Source organism: Agelaius phoeniceus, chromosome 2 (assembly GCF_051311805.1).
Source record: "Agelaius phoeniceus isolate bAgePho1 chromosome 2, bAgePho1.hap1, whole genome shotgun sequence".
Taxonomy (NCBI): domain Eukaryota; kingdom Metazoa; phylum Chordata; class Aves; order Passeriformes; family Icteridae; genus Agelaius; species Agelaius phoeniceus.
Genome location: NC_135266.1, coordinates 69,207,306 through 69,224,143, shown reverse-complemented (window position 1 = coordinate 69,224,143; position 16,838 = coordinate 69,207,306). Strand labels below are relative to the sequence as shown.

The 16,838-nt window shown below is 35.6% G+C and overlaps 1 protein-coding gene across 3 annotated transcripts in view; it reads right to left on the bottom strand.

Annotated features, from left to right (window-relative positions):
- The window catches only part of N4BP2L2 (NEDD4 binding protein 2 like 2), a 41,503-nt gene that overhangs the window by 19,792 nt on the left and 4,873 nt on the right, over positions 1-16,838 (bottom strand). For 2 of the 3 annotated variants that reach the window (XM_077173806.1, XM_077173807.1), the window contains exons 4-7: positions 10,606-10,730; positions 10,114-10,202; positions 9,692-9,768; positions 6,240-6,383 (exon numbers count right to left, since the gene is read on the bottom strand). In XM_077173806.1, coding sequence (XP_077029921.1) covers positions 6,240-6,383; positions 9,692-9,768; positions 10,114-10,202; positions 10,606-10,730 — 435 coding nt within the window. Of the gene's footprint in view, positions 1-5,084; positions 6,384-9,691; positions 9,769-10,113; positions 10,203-10,605; positions 10,731-16,838 lie in introns of those variants that run through there. The other variant, XM_054628065.2, reaches the window with a different exon arrangement.

Below are 16,838 nucleotides of genomic sequence, written 5' to 3'. Positions count from 1 at the left end.
GGGGATGAATAGGTGCAGAAAACTGTCTTTCAATTCTGTAATTTAGTGAGCATAAACAGAAATTCGTCTTTGGACAGAAAATAAAAAATTACTTTAGAGAAGCACTAATATATACTATTATCTTCTAGTTCTGGAAAGACAATACAGCTAAATGGACACTGAGGGAGAGAAAAGGGGAACAGCTAAAGGTACTGAGCAACCTGTTGAACCTCTGAACAGCTCTGCCAACACTGCTATGAAACAACGTAACCAGAATAAAGGGCACAGCCAGTTTTGCTGCTAAAGCCAGAAACTTAGGGTCCACTTGAGAATAAGAACAACATCACAGCCAGCATCCAACACCCTGAGACGAGGCAGCACTTCCATTAGTGACTTAAAACTCTGCTCTGATAGGTAAGGGCTAACTCTTCTGATATTCTGGACACTGCTCTCACTCCATCACTTATAACCAAATAACTTCTGTCAGAAAGGGCCTCTGGAGATCATATGGTCCAACCTCTGCTCAAACCACTATCATGATCTCATTGCTCAGTGCCTTGCCCATAAAAGTTTTGAATATTCCAAGGATGAGATTACACAAGCCACTATCCAATACATATTCCCCATGTTGCAACCTCCACCTGTTGCTTCTCATCTAAGAGGATCTAGACCTAGGACCAAGAAAGGCACTTAAGTATTAATTATTAGAATCAAGAACTCAGTTTAGATTGCAGGAACAAAGCAGAAACAGAATGAAACACAATGCTCTGCCATCCACATATTACATACAAAGAGTTCAATTTATAATCTTACATAATGCATTTTTGCTGCACTGCCTTAAGCACAGTCTCCATAAAGTGAAGGATAATGCTAAATATTCATTGAGCATTTAGCACATGTAGCAAATACCTGCAAAGAGCCTCAAATGCAGCTGAGACATACAGACCTGACCTGCTTCAGGCAGACTATTCCATGTCTATACTTTTGTTGTCAAAGTCCCTGAAAAACACTGTATCCATCTTGCAGGCTATCAGGAAAAATGCCAAATGGGGGAAAGTAATACAGTCCATCCACTCCTAAGCCAGGTTCATGAGCCTTCAGAAACTATTAATGGTTAAGAGCAAGATGTGGGATAAGCTGTTCAGTAATTTCTCATAGACTATTATAACCTGTAATACAGGCTACCCAGACCTAAAGGTAATGAATAAAGGAAAAAAAAAAACCCTAAAAGTATTATGAATAATATAACAGCCACACAGGATTATGGGCCTATGACTAAGACTGATTTGTACATGATACAATACACCTCTTAGAAATAAGCAAATGCTTACTCAGTAAGCTAAAGCAGCACCTCTTTCTAAATTGTCTGTTAGCAATTTAGAAAGAGGTTAAACAATATGACCCAAGAGAATTCAGCCTTTTTAAAAATCAGTAGTTTAGATTGGATTAACAAAACAAAAAATTTAACATCATTAAAAAGACTGCAAGTACAACTGATTTGTTTTGTTTTGTTTTCGGTTTTCATGGATATATTCTGGCTTGGCACAACATGATATTGTTACAAGAACACTATAAATCAGTAAGGTACACATGACATGGTCAAGGACTGCCTGCCTACCAGAGAAATGAAGCGGCAGCACTATCAGCTAAAAGGAAACTGCAAAGACCAATTCCAGACAAAATACTTCAATGCTTTTATTATCCTTGATCTAGAATTACACTGACAGCATACCTCAACCAAAAGCCACCATTTGCAGCTCCTCGATTACTACAGTAATAAATTAAGACAAATTTGAGATGGTTAGACCTTGATAAACTGTTACTTTTTTTTTTTAAAATAAGACCAATTATGTTTTCACACTTTTTTTTTTCTGTGATTTCAAAATAAGCAGGTTTGAAGCTAATTTCAACCAATTAGCCTATAAAAATAAAAACAACCCCACAACAAATTTATAGATGTATAAGATTTTCACCTAGGATATTAATAGAGAGCTTTATTCTCTGCTCTTGCTTTTATTTCAAAAGGACAAGAACACAAACATTAAAATGAGACAAGCATCAATCTAGAAACCCCAAAGGGAAATATTTCTACATCTGATCCACATGAAACATCTGATCACTTAAAATGAGGGCTTACTTTCAATTTCATTTCAACACTGTCTTTTTAATGCTTTTTACAGGGAATTGTAATACATGTGTCTGCTCTTTTGAAGTCTCAACATATACCTAGTCACCTCATCTCCATGATGTACCAGCACTGAGCAAAAACACTTCCTCCAGAGAACATGATTACTAGGAGAAAGCAGCAGTTAAAACTACACGCCACACATGAATGTGAGAATTCTTCTAATTCACTGAGAATGAAATTTATTGTTCAGCTAAAAGAAGAAAATACCAACAGTCTAAATTACAACAGGAAAGACACACAAACAATATAAATGTTATGAGTCTTAGCTAGAGAAAGCCTTGTTTTCAGTGATCTATTAGCAGAGAAACAACCATCTCTGCAACAAGTGTCAAGAGACAGATGTCAGATGAAATCTTGGCCTTCTTCTTAAACACAAAAAGCTTATAAAATTATGCATCATGGCAAACTAAATTGAACCTCAAGAGGGTATGGCTACAAGAACAGAAGACAGGATCCCTCACAGGAGATAATTTAACATCACATCTCAAAAAATTAGCAGTGTTACACCGGTTTATCCCCAGCTGTCACCTAAGCCCCACACAGCCCCTCACTTAACTCTTTCATGACAGAATGAAGAAGAGGATCAGAAAGGTAAAAGTGGGAAAACTCATGGTTTGAGATAAAGACAGTTTAACAGGTAAAGCAAGAGCTGCACATGCAAGCAAAACAAAACAAGGAATTCATTCACCACTTCCCACAGGCAGGCAGGTGTTCAGCCATCTCCCAGGAAAGCCAGGCTCTATCACATGGAACTCTTACTTCAGAAGACAACCACCACCATTCCAAACCCCCTCACTCCTTCTTCCTCCAGCTTTATATACCAAGTGTGATGCCATTAGGTCTGGGATCTCCCTTTGGTCAGCTGGGGTCAGCTGTCCCAGCTTTGTCCCCTCCCAACTCTCTGTGAGGAGCAGAAAGGCCTTGATGCTGTGTAAGCACTGCTCAGCAGTAACAAAAACACCCGTGTTATCAATACTGTTTCCAGGCAAATCTAAAACACAGTCCCAGACCAGCTATTCTGAAAACAACTAACTTTATGCCACCCAAAACTAGCACACAGGTTTTTTAGGGTTTGGTCTTGGGGGGGTGATTTTTTTCTTATCTATACAAAATTAAAATAAGAAAACTACATTGCCCAAAGAATGCTGATGAAAACTTTTGGTAATTCAGGATATAAACCAATAAACCAAGAAACAGCAGCTTCGATGAAGCAGTAAAACTAAAAGCACTTTTTCCTATACAGCTGATGCTAAGTGGTCTGCTATATTGATGCCTTGAGAATGAACCAATTTATGTATGTTCTACAAATTAATTTTCATTCAAATTTCATGCTTAGAAAAGTTAACTCTTAAATTTACTTACCAAACATCCCACTAGTTTCAAGTATGCAGGAAAAACTTAGGATTTTTACTTATAATATTATGGCTCTATGCATTAGTTAAATTTAAAAACAAAAACCAATCTGACATTATTATTTCATGAAATATGATGAACTAGCAATTTATTTAAAAAGTGAACAATGGGAAACCTTCATTCTAGTTACAATATCATCATCAACAGAAGTACTGTACAGAAAGTACAGACAGTAAGAATTTTCAGATCCCCTGTCTAGCTAAGCAGCAAGTTCTTACATTTCTTGCACATTTTGACCAAATAACTAATTTTCCTTGGTTTTGAGGGCATGAAAAATTCAGTATCTGTAACATGTATTTCACATAATTTTTTACCTATAAATAGTATAGTAAATGGTAAAATCAACTTCTGAGATATGTCTATGATCCGTGACTGTCATATCCTCATAAAATATGATTATACCATGAAACAGAAGTGTTACATGGAGAGTAATTCCAGTGGGTTTTCACCTACCATGTCACTGTACTTACCTTAGAATACAGCTGTACAGATGAACCAATTTACAAACGTTTGATACACAAATTGCAAAGCTTCCCTTCATTAAGTGTCCTTTTCAAACTGCAGGCCAATTGATCAGCATGCTTTGCACAGCAAAAACACTCCCATGCACTGATAATTAAAAAGGCATCACAAGAAAAGCTGCACCATCTTAGAACAGTACAAATTAGTACCTATTCAAATAAATACTGCTAAACAACCCCATTTCAATCTTCAATAATCAGCTCTTTTTTGCTATGCCTTAGCACTGTGTGAATATTACATAAGCCTCAATAATTTTTATCATGTTATAGCATACAGTAAAATAGAGTAAATGAGTCTAAAACCTTTTTATCTTCCCCACATTTGAAATGTACTTTCATGTTTAAATATAAAAACTTTGGCATAATTGAAGTATGAATGAGCATTTACAATGATATCCATGATTCCTTTGAGACATGGAAAAATATAACAATGAAAACTAAAACACAGTAAATACTTTAAATGAGTAACAGACAATGAAGGAAGATTATTAATATAGTTGGGGAATCTCTTTTCTACACAAACACATAATTCAATATATTAACAATGCAGGTGCTAGTGAGATTTTAAATTCTGGTTCAAATAATTAAAACATAAATTTGCACAATAGGTGTAGAAAACCACAGAAAGATACCTCATTATATAGCTGGATTTTCAGCTCTCATGGTATTCAGACTTTATTGATGAAGTAATTTTTAGGGCCTGTTGAAAAATTGTCTACAATTTAAAAAATTATGCTCGCTTTGCAATTTTCAAACTTCTGATACTGTGACACAAAATGAGTAGTAGATAACCGTCTAAATTCTTTTTGTTACATACTCATGTTCTTGACAAAATTTCCTAGTCAATGTTTGGTCATTCAGTGTATAAGGAAGTCAAGAGTAGTTAGGTTATTTCAGCTAGCAGGGCAGCAATAATGCTCATCTGTACAAAATCCTACAAGCCTGAAAATATAAATTGTTGCATTGAACTACTTCAACAATAATGAACACAAATATATTTTATTAATACAGCAAGCTGTTAGAAAAAAGGCAAAGTGAACACTTACAAATTCATAATTTTTTAAGAGAAAAAGAGCAGTAAGTTAGTCAGTCTCCATGCTGGCTCATTCTTTGTTATGTGCTAAACAGATTACATTGGCTATGCCAAAATTAGGAATGCAAGATGGTTTTACAGAATTATATCCACTATTTATACTGAATTGATTCATCCTAACTGTGGACTGGGAATTGACAGCCTAATTTCTTAAAACTTCATTTTTATCACAAATGAAAGAAACTGACTTAGAAAGACACAGCTGTGAAATTTCAATGGTTTAGTGATAAAATTCAGGGTTTTTTTCAGTCAGAACAAAACAAGTTGGTGGTGTGCCAACATCATCACAGTTTATATACTACTGATGAGAATAAATAAAAAAATAATTCAGGTTGCACAGTTTATGACTGGTGAATACTGTACTGGCAGAATGTTGCTTCAGCTGCCACATGAACTTCTGAGACCAAAAAAGAGAGGGAAAAACCCCAAAACCCCAAGAAAACAACAACAAAAAAATTAAACCTCTTAACTGAGGTCAAAAAACACATGCCAAAATTTTGCCAATTGGCAATACACACCAAATAGAAGTAAAGGACAATCCAGAGCATACCTGCTTTCAAAAAAATCTCCAAAAAGGTAAGAAGACTAAATAACTATAATTAAAATTGATTATTAAATAAATAAACTCTTCTTTTTGAGCTTTACTTCTCTTCTAAAAGATCCTTAATATGACCCCTTCTTTAAAAAAAACTGCTCAACAGTTATCTAATATATGACATCATTGTCTTAGATTTCCGAAGAAAGACTGCTATATGCCATACTATATTAAATATTTTACTAAAATCCAAGGTCTTACAACTTTAATAGTTTTAAAAAACATTAAATGTACAATTTTATTTACATGCAAGTCCATTAAAAAGAACAACCTCCAGAAGAAAATGGGTCTTGAAATAGGCCTATTTAAAACACAGAAAATCACTACTTTATTGGAAGTGATGATGTGTTTTAAAAGGGCAAATAACAGATTCTTATTAACTGACTGCAACTGTGTTACTGGCTACTGGAAATACTGAAAGAACTCCATGAGTCTGTATTGTCTCCCCACCTATGTCTTCTCTGCAGAGGTGGTCTTTGAGTGTTTTTGTGGGGAGGTACCACTGAATTAATGACAATAGGGATGGATATTTGATATTCATATCGTTCCAACATCTGAGCAATCTTCTCACGAGTGACTCCATGCTTATTTCTCCTACAAAAACAAAAATTTCAATAAATTATCTGGTATGTTTATAGCTATATATAGTTCTATCTAAGTAAATATATAGATATGTGTAAAATTGTATGTTACAGTCTCTAAGAAAAAACCCTCTAAATTCTCCATTTTTCTTATTGTTTTCATTATACTCTAACCTCATTCTCAAGGTATTCAGCTTGCATTAAGGTTTATTTTAACAATTCACAGCTGCATATATTGAGTAACAGTAAACAATACAGTTGTTCTTCTCCATACACAAACATGATGTTATTCACTATAACTATGCACCTGAATTACCCTAGAAGGATTTTACTATTTATTCATCAGATTTTACATGGTATACTAGCTAATGAGTAGAGATTAATAATAGCACAGACTACTCCTTATGAAAGAAATGTTCAAACTAGCATAAAATATGCAACTACACTGTTTCAAGACTTAATGACAGAATATTTTCTCATCAAGAAACCTCTAGAGAATAAGAAGCGACTTTGGTTCTGAACCAGAAAAACACACTCAGAACATGTTAATCTACTAGTTGTAGCTCACACTTGTAAATTCAGAAATGTAGTGAAACACATGTAAGGGAAAAGGTATCAAAGGTGCTGTCCTATTCTTGCAGTGCTCAGTAACCAGCTACTTTCAGGGAGAACTTGGTCTATTAAGAACCTAAGCAAATTATATGAGAGCATATATATATATATATATATATATATATATATATATATATGTATATATATGTATATATATATACACACACACATAAAATCTCCTCGGTAATTATGGAATAGGACCTTAAAATCCATGTCAGCAGAGAATTTCAGTCTCTGCCAGAAGAAAACCAAAAGCCTCATGCACAAACTGAATGTCAGAGAATTGACAGAATTGTAACGGAAATGAATCTAAAAGAAGAGACATAAAACAGAAACAAAAGGTTGTGACAGCATAAACAAGCATTTATCATGACCCAATACTTCTTATTGCCAAGAAATAATGTCCAAGATAAATTATGTCCCTAACAAACCAACAGGGAATATATTTCTGCGTCTTTGTACTTTCTCCCAGGGACAGAAGAGGTATGGGCCTTAACAACTTGATCAGTTCTACAGTGGAGAAATCAACAGTGGGAACAAACAGGCTACACTGGAAAGACAGACAATATTCCATACAGAAATATTTTAGAAGACTGATTCCTCACCACTAGTGCCCTCAGTACCAAGCTGACAAGAGCTCAAAGCACACAGCAGGTAGCATACTAATTTCACATTCAGAATGGAAGCAGAACCGGTGATCACAGAACGATTCAAAATTACATTGGCTCTTTAAAGGTGAATTTTATCAGCTTGCTTTCTGTGAAGAAAATGCTTAAGCAGAGCATTTCCCTCACACTCTTCCCTGAGACAACATCAGAAGCTGGAGTGATCATCGCATGTGGCTCATTGTTTTAAATGCTTTTAATTTCTACATTGTGCTAAAGCAGCCCACGAGCAGCTGCATGTTGAACTAATCACTTGGTGAGTCTTAGCAGTTTTGATTTTATTCACAAATGAGAACAAGGGTAATGATAGAGAAAAAAGTTAACCCTCTAGAAATATGTGGATTTTATAAAGCACTTGACACTTGTGACAGACAAAAAATGAGAAGAGCAATTCTAAGTCTTTTAATGCCAAATGGTGAAAGCAGAAAGTTATTCAATATTTTACTATCTTAGTATTCCTAGAAAAAAATTACAGCTCAAGTGCACTGGACATAAAGTGCACACACATCCACAATTGAATGGACTTGTGCATAATGACTTTATAAAAGACGAAGTACTTCTCCTTGCAGAATAAGGCAGGATAATAAAATCACCAGCAGCAAAATCACATCAAGCGTAGAAACTGATTTAAAAAAGGAAATCAATTTGCTGTATAGTGTCATTTAATACTGGTATCTCCTCTTCAGACATGTCTTCACTCATTCTTTGGCAGCTTTGCTATGCTGAGAGAGCATAAAGTCATCCATCTATCTGAACCAAAGCAGACATACCAGCAAAAGCTCCTAACAGATAGGGGAGGAAGACTGTTTTGCATGGAGGAACACAGAATCTTTTGATAAAAGCTAAAAAACCTATGATAAAAGTTCAGCCATTGATAAATGCTTCCATACTACCCTTTACCACTGCACCCTCAGCAAGTTTGCTGATGAAACAAAACTGAGGATCCTCTCCCAAAGTAACTAAAGAACAAAATGAAAACTTACATCACCACCTTTATTAAATTCACAAAAAATAAAGTTTCCAGGCAATGGACCTCTGTTTAAATATTTAAAGCAACCAGAACTGCTAAAATATTTCTAGGAATCTTCTAAAAACTGGTAACAGCACTTCACAGTTTCAAGGATTTTGCTCTGGGAAAGATATCAACTTTACTCCTACAATTAATAATTCAGCAATAAAATTCAACAGTAACAACACAACAGTTTATCCTGTTGCTTGTTAAGATCATCTGGAAACATGAATTTTCCTGGAAAATTAGTCTGTTTTGTGTAGTGGAAATCTTAAGTGCCTGATTACTAAGATTCCTAACTTGGCTGGGCTGCATGCCAAACTTGAAAAACTTACTATCATTCTACAGAGAGAGAACTCCATCTCTAGAAACAAGTGAGTGGTAGCTTATGAGCAAAAGGTGAAAACTTTAGAACATTTATAAACCCAATAGAGTCCAAGTCAGTAATGCAAGCATTAGACATATATATAAATACATGTATTTTGTGCACTGTAGGGCTACTTTACAAAGCTGAAACAATTAGAGGCAAAGTCAACTGGATGTATATAAAACAAAAATCAGTGAGAACTCTGTCATCAACTGTGAAAATATTACACTACTTTTCAAACAAAGAAATATCCTTGAGCTGGTTTGATACCTCATAGATTCCTAAAGCAGATATATCTGAGACAAAAAGGACATTAACCAAGAAGAATAAGCAGCTTCCTAAGCACTCTCAGAACCCAGAAGTTCAACGACCCATGTTCAGCAGTACTCTAAGTCACATCTATACATGTCCAATAAAATTTTAATACTGACATTTTGGGCCAACAAGATTGAGCTGGTTTACTTATTTATCCATAAAACTTCCATGTAAATGTATACCTCAAAATGCCTATTTAAATAAAATACATTTCATATTACTGGTAAGGAACTTGAGAAAATATTTTGAATAAAATATAACTTACTGCATATATATTTATGCATTCATATTTATCTGCCTATCTGTCTCTATATATATATAAAGTACCATGATTTGTGTAAGAGAAACCTTACTTTTCTAGTTCATCAGGATCAAACTTCCACCAAGTATCTGGCTCATGGAATTCCACTCTGTATCCTTTTTCTAGAGCCTGCAGCAAGCAAAGAAATATGTGTGATATATATCATGATCACATAAAACATAAGAAAAAAATAAAAGACAAATATAATAAACAGATGCAGCAGCATACTCTACTGTGGTTCTTGCTGAATTTCACTTACACCCAGCCTGTAATTTCAGGCTAAGCAAATTAAATCAAGTCAATTCTTGAATTGATCTAAACCATTGCCACACCAATTACTAATCATTATCAATAAGCAGTCTCTCTTTTTAAAAACTTGATTAAGAATGTTTCTGGAGAAAACATATCAACTTATCCCATGCAGCCAGGGTAAGTCTGAGTCTAAGTTGGTGACAATCATGCAACAAAACCTACCACTTCCACATAAGGCTTCATTTCCCAGGCTTGAGTATTAGTGTTGTCTATTATAACTGGAGATTTTCCCTGCTCCATTGCTTGCTTTGCTGAAATGAAAAATTGTGCAAGTTAATAAACCATATGTAACTCAAACAAAAAAAAAAACCTGCCCAAGATTTTCTTTCACTAATCTACTCTGACTGAAACACTCTGTTCTGAGAGAAAGAATACAAGGTACAGGCAGGAATGGAAAGAAGTAGAAACAAGAACCTGATGCCCAAAGAAACAAGGTTATCTATTTTTAAGTCTGAACCTTGTAGAAGTTCAAAATTTAATGTATATATACATACATGAATTAAAGTATAAAAAGCACTTGAAATACTTCTATACATGCTTTGCTAAAACATATATACTCCTTTTCATATAGACTCAATACTCATAGATGTTAGGCTACACTTCTATTTCCTCTATATAACACAGCTTAATGGGATGCCTTTTATTCATTCCAACCTCTCTTCCGGTTCCACTCATGGGCATCACCAAGGTGAGCAGCATTATAGGTGTATCCGTACTGCTGACGAAAATAATCATCGGTGCTGAGCACAACACCATCACAACTCTGACCAAGCAGAACACTGTTAAAGGAAAACACAAAAACATACTGACTTTTAATTTTTAGATAAACACATTAAAAACTTATAACTAAAATAAATTGAACTGTGACCTATTTCTGAACTTCTTGCAAACTTCAGACAGATTTATAAAAAGCACACCCATATATATTACCAATAATTCTAATCCAAATCAAAGCAATATTTCCTCTCTCTACTATTTCTGCATTTATTGTTTCTTCTCCACTCCCAACAGATGTTTGTATTCATCTAATTTTACAGCTATACTGCAGTAAGTACCTCATAATAATTAAATATATTTGCTAACATTTTCCATCTCAATCCTCACTTGGAAATATGTCTAGAAAGCAATCTGATAATGAGAACTCCCTGTTCTGCCAAATGTAAACCTAGTTTCAGAAAGTCCTTGGCAATTGGTATTTAAATGAAAGCCTTATGTAACTGAGACAAAAGTACAATTCTGTTTAAAGTCCAGCCTCCAGAATAGGTGTAGATTGGACTTTCTTAAGAGACTCCTTGTCCCTTTTTAATTCTATGGTATATTTAAATCTGAAAACAGAACAAGCCCGTTAGTGCCACAGAGCATGTGGAGCCCACTGCAACACCCAGATATCTATGGAAATTTAGGCAACTATTCCAGCTCAGAAATAGGCAACATACCCACAGGCTACAAAAACCAAACTGCACTAGCAGTATGTGGGACTGCACTACTGCTGAGGTGGTAGGAACAAAAATGAATTGGCCAGATCCCAAATAACTTAGGGGAACAAAGATATGCTAGTTCTAAGTTACCAAGCTTTCCCATATATATCTGCAGGAAGAGCCACTTGAATGTAATTCCTACACAAGGAATTTGCTGTGTTTTGCCACCTGTCACCAACAACAGGCCCGTTATGGTTGCTTCAGGACAAATAGCAAAGGTATTTGAGAAAGCAGAGCATGATACACTTAAAGTTCAGCTGCTTTATTTGAACACTGATAAATAATTGGTGTTGTTATAAATATTATAAATTTATATAAATTATAGGTTTTGTTAGAGCCTAGATCTTTCAATAGGGTGTGTATTACACTGGTTTATAAGAGTGCAGAAGGATTAATCATCTATTTTTGTTCTAATTAGATCAAATGGCACCAGTAAATCATACACCACACACAGCAGCAATTTTTTTATCCCTCTTCCTCTCTTGTGTAAAATATTTAACAATTTTATATTCATTAAGTTACTTGGCTGGGATTTCACACATGGCTCAATTCTCTTATTTACAGTATGCTACATTTGCCAACTAATAATGCAAGAAAAACTGGATACATCTTCCACACTCACTCCTAGTGTGCTGAATGTACATACACATATCCTAAAGAAGCATCTGCCTTAATAAAAAAGATAGCAAATAATATCTGGGATTCTTCTATTGGCTGACTAGATGGACACACCTCTACAGTTCCTAGGGGCCTGAGCATCAGATATCTATAGGAATATATGAACTGACAAATCAGCATTAATGAGACATTGATTTTCATTTTTATTTCTAAGAACTGACTCTATTTGTTCATGTTCTGGAGAATAACTCACTGAATTGAATTCTTCTGTTGTATCTTGCAAACATCATTAGTAGCGATAAAGAATTATAGTGACAAGCGTTCAGAAATCTTGCAAACCCATCAACAAAGTGTATCCTTGAAATGGTTTGTTAGTATTCCTTGAAGTTCAGAACACACCACAACTATTAATGGACCAATATAACTGAAATAATAGATTTAATATAGTAAACTGTATTTGCAGTATTTAAACTTCTAAAATTCAAAGCAGAAAACTATTGGTTGACATCATATGGCATAATTCATTTGCCTCTAACATGTACTTGGAAGTAAAATTTTTCCCAGTCCCATGAACCAGAGAACAGAAAGAACAAAAATCATATCTACAGAAAGAAAGCATCACTACTATCTAAACCCACAGAGATAATACTTCACTTTTAAGAGATGAAAAAAGAAAAAAAGATAAATGTATTTCCACTGAGAGTCAAATTCCAGGTTAGTCAGTATGTGCACATGGCTTGAAATGAGTAGCATATTATCCAACTGCTGGAATACATCCTTTTCACCCTAAACCTTCCCTCCAAGCACACACCACCTTTGAATACAGTAGGACACTGAAATTAAAGCAGTTTGCCTACTTTTCCCAGAAATACTACCTGATCTAATAGAAGCTATTATCCTGACATACAAAAATCTCATGTTGAAACCAAAATATTAACTGCTCAGCAAACCAATACGCATTTTTTCCAATGCATGCACACACACAAATCCTTTTAAAACAGTCCCCAAATATGTATCCTGGTTAGCCTACTTTGATAAATGATTTTGTAATAAAAAGATAAATAATCCACCCATTTAAAATAGCTACTATATTGTGGATGAGGAAAAAAGTAGGCAATAACTAAATATAGTTTCAAAATATGCAGCATTACTGAGCTGTGTAAATGCTCCTCTAAAAGCACTGTTTATAACACTGATAAAATAAATATATAATTAGAAACAACAGCACACCACTGCTTCTACATCCAGCTATAAGCATTAACTCTAACGATTCCCTTCAGAAGATTTCCCTCTGAGGAAAAATGGCCCCAGAGAAAGAGAACTGTCTTTATATGTTACTGGATTTAACTAAAAACAGACTTCTTAAATGACACCAATATGTGCTCTTTCAATTTCATTAAGCTCTCTTTCATTCAAATTAATGCTAAGTATTTATGGAGAAAAGGCAAATTGCAACTGCTGCCAAATTCAGTAGCAAAATATTTTAAAAATACAAGTCTCTTTTCCTATAACTTTTACCAGGACTGTAAGATCACATTATCACCTACTTCTAATTGCAGCAGACTTTGGTTACTTGGGCTACAGCTATCACTGCTGGGTATCTATCTGGCCAAACTGCTTTCTAACATTTTTAACTAAATGCTCAATCTCTTCCAAAACCAAGGAAAAAATAAAGCATTTATTTTTTAAACAAAAGTATTTTGTTATTCCAAGCTTTTCTCTGAGAAGCTTTGAAGAAGTGAAATCTGACAAAGTACATGTGTTTGTTTGCCCTGCAAAACCTTTTTGTAAATCTGCCCAAGGTATACAACTTTAAAATGTCATGTGCATAGCAAATAGTAGTTAAAAGAACTCATGATTCTCACGGCAAACCCAATCCTGAACAGAGCAATCTGGCAGTGGCAGGAAGCTGATTCAGGACCAATACTGCCATTATAAGAACACATTTCTCCCATCACACAAATGGCAACAAAAGGAACAAAATTGGCCTAAAAGAGGAGGACATGGGAAGCATAGTGGTATAAACACTGGAACAAGCAACTTGGTACTGGCAGTAGAGCTAGGAAACAGGGCCAAGGCAGAGTGAAGCAGAGGGAAGACATTGGCATAATGAAGTTGGGAGGGAAATAATACCACTGACTGAAACAGGGAGAAAATGAATCTGGGAATAAATGGGATGAGGACTGGAGATCAAACTGAAGAATTCAGCTTAGTATTTAGAAGCAGATATGGAATTAGTGAGCACAGACCAAAAGCCATGACTGGATATGAACAGGAATACAAAAATGGAAATGGATAGTTAAGAAACAGATTTCGTATGAGCCTCAGTGGCTAGGATTGCCTAAGTCAGATGGACACAGGAAATAAATCCATGAGATGAGGGGAGCTCCCCAATGAGCCAGAAATGGCTGATGTTATGATCATATTTAAGGCAAGTAAAGGCAATGACCCGAAGAACTAATGGCTGCTCAAGCTCATCTAAGCTCTGTCCTGAAAACAATGGAGTGCATCCTCAGAATCTATTTCCAAACACGTTAAGAAAATTAGGATAACCAAGAACAGCCAGTGTGGGGTTTGCAACAGACAAGCCATTCTTTACTGACCAGAATGCACTCTGATGAAACAAGTGCATTTGTCAATGAGGACCAAGTGATGAATGCAGCATACTCAGAAATTATCAAAGCTTCCAACATCATCTCCCAGCCAGTAACAAGCAGAGAACAACAAAGGATTTAGTAAGATCACTTTTTCAGTATCTTCATCATAAACCTGGATGATGAGGCAGAGAACTTACAGATGACACCAGATTAGCAGTGATGCTCAACACTGAGCTGAACAGTGAGGCATCTATCCAGAAGGCCACAGAAAAACCTGAGAACTGAGCTAAGCAAAACATCAGGAAGCTCAACAGAGAAAGAGTAAAGCTCTACAAATGATGAAACCTAAGCCTCAGCACAGGCAGGAAAGTGAGTGGTTGAGCAGCTCTGTTGAAAGGAGTCTGAGGATTACAGTGGACATCAAATGAGATGAGTGAATAGTGTACCCTCACCAAAGGCGGGGCAAATCACACCCTGGGCTTTAGTAGAGGAAGCGTGGCCAGTAGATCACCTAAGAAGATACCACCCACACTTTACCTGGTTCTTGTGTGGTCAATTCTGAAATACTGTATCCAGTGTGGGACTTCCCAATTCAAAAGACATGCTGAAAAACATGGGAGGGCTGAACAGATGGCTACCAAGATGGCTACAGGCATACAACATCTAAGGAGAGGTTAATAGCAGCTGGGCTTGTTTAGTCTGGCAGTGGAGACAGTAAAAGGTCTGATGTCAACCTATTACAGTGAATAAACCTCTCCCTTATCAGGAGGGAAACTGCAAAGAACATGAGCCACATTCTACCACGTAACAACACGTTATAACACAGGACATGCAAATTATGTCTTCAGAACATCATTTTGGAGATTAGGAACAACTTCCTTATTTAGGTGGTTTGTACTGCACTAGAGAAGTTTGATGAGACCATAGAAATGTCTGAGGCATTTTTAAGCTCAGGCCTGACAAAGACATACCTGACCCAATCCAGCATGGTGACAAACCTCCTCCAAGCAGAACAATGAACTAGTTCACACCCACTACTCTCTTCCAAAAAACATGCCCATAATTCCAACTATTTAGTTGGAATGGAAGAGTCAAAACAAAAAATAAACTTCAGTGGAAGATTCAAGACAGACACAAGTCAAGTTTGTGAGCAGGAAGAAAAGTGTCTGTACTTAAAAACCCTTACTCAGCGCAAAACACAAATAGAAATTTGGTATTCCAAGGTCTCGCTACTGGCTCTGCTGTCATTTCCAACTTGGGAAACCCACTCACAAGATACACCTCATTCCCCTCTAGTGCTGATCCACACAGACAATGCCAGTTTTCTGCTTTTCCTTCACAGTTATTTTACTGGCACAAATAATAAAGGTTTGTCTGCAGCTGCCAAAAATGCAAATATCTGCAAAGATACCTGTGGGTACTAATATGGCATCAGATATAACATCATTGCTGTCCTAGGCTACGCTGCAGAACTCTGTGATGTTACACAGAAAAACATGTTCAAAACATGTTTATTAAGACTTAACTAATAATAAAGGTATTTTTCCCCATCAGCACGCATTGATTCTGGGATGTTTCTTTCCCAAGGATATCCAAGACCCATGATTTCATGGGAATTAACAACTGCAACCAAGCATTAAACATACGAAACTGCATGTAATTGAAGACACTGGAAAGCAAGCCCCATGCTGTTCAAATTCTGCACTCACTTTTGGTAACTATTCTTAACCTTGATCTCATAGTGCCCATTTTCCCATCTGCTAAACAAAATTAGTAACTGATCTCACAGTCAGTTGAGAGATGAAAAAAAGCACAAATACATGTTCTTAAAAACCTGAAGATACTTAAAATTTTTTAGATTATATGAGTCATATATTTGGAGAAAGATTTAGAGACAATTTAGCACACCAAACACGGAAAACAAATATATTTCGTATCTTCATATTAAGTTTTATCCAATCTCTAAACTGAATGAGGCAGCATTTTTTCCACAGGGTTATTTTTAAAATGTTTTATGTTGCCTTCACATATTAAAGGAATTACTGCAGTAATACCAAATGGGGACATGCAGCTTCAAAAATGCAGGCTTGCAAAATACAGCAATCAGTAACTATAAAAAAATTATCGCAAAAACAACTGAAACATGTAAAAAAAAACCCTATTAGAGATTTCTAGTTGTAATATGTCTCCTAAA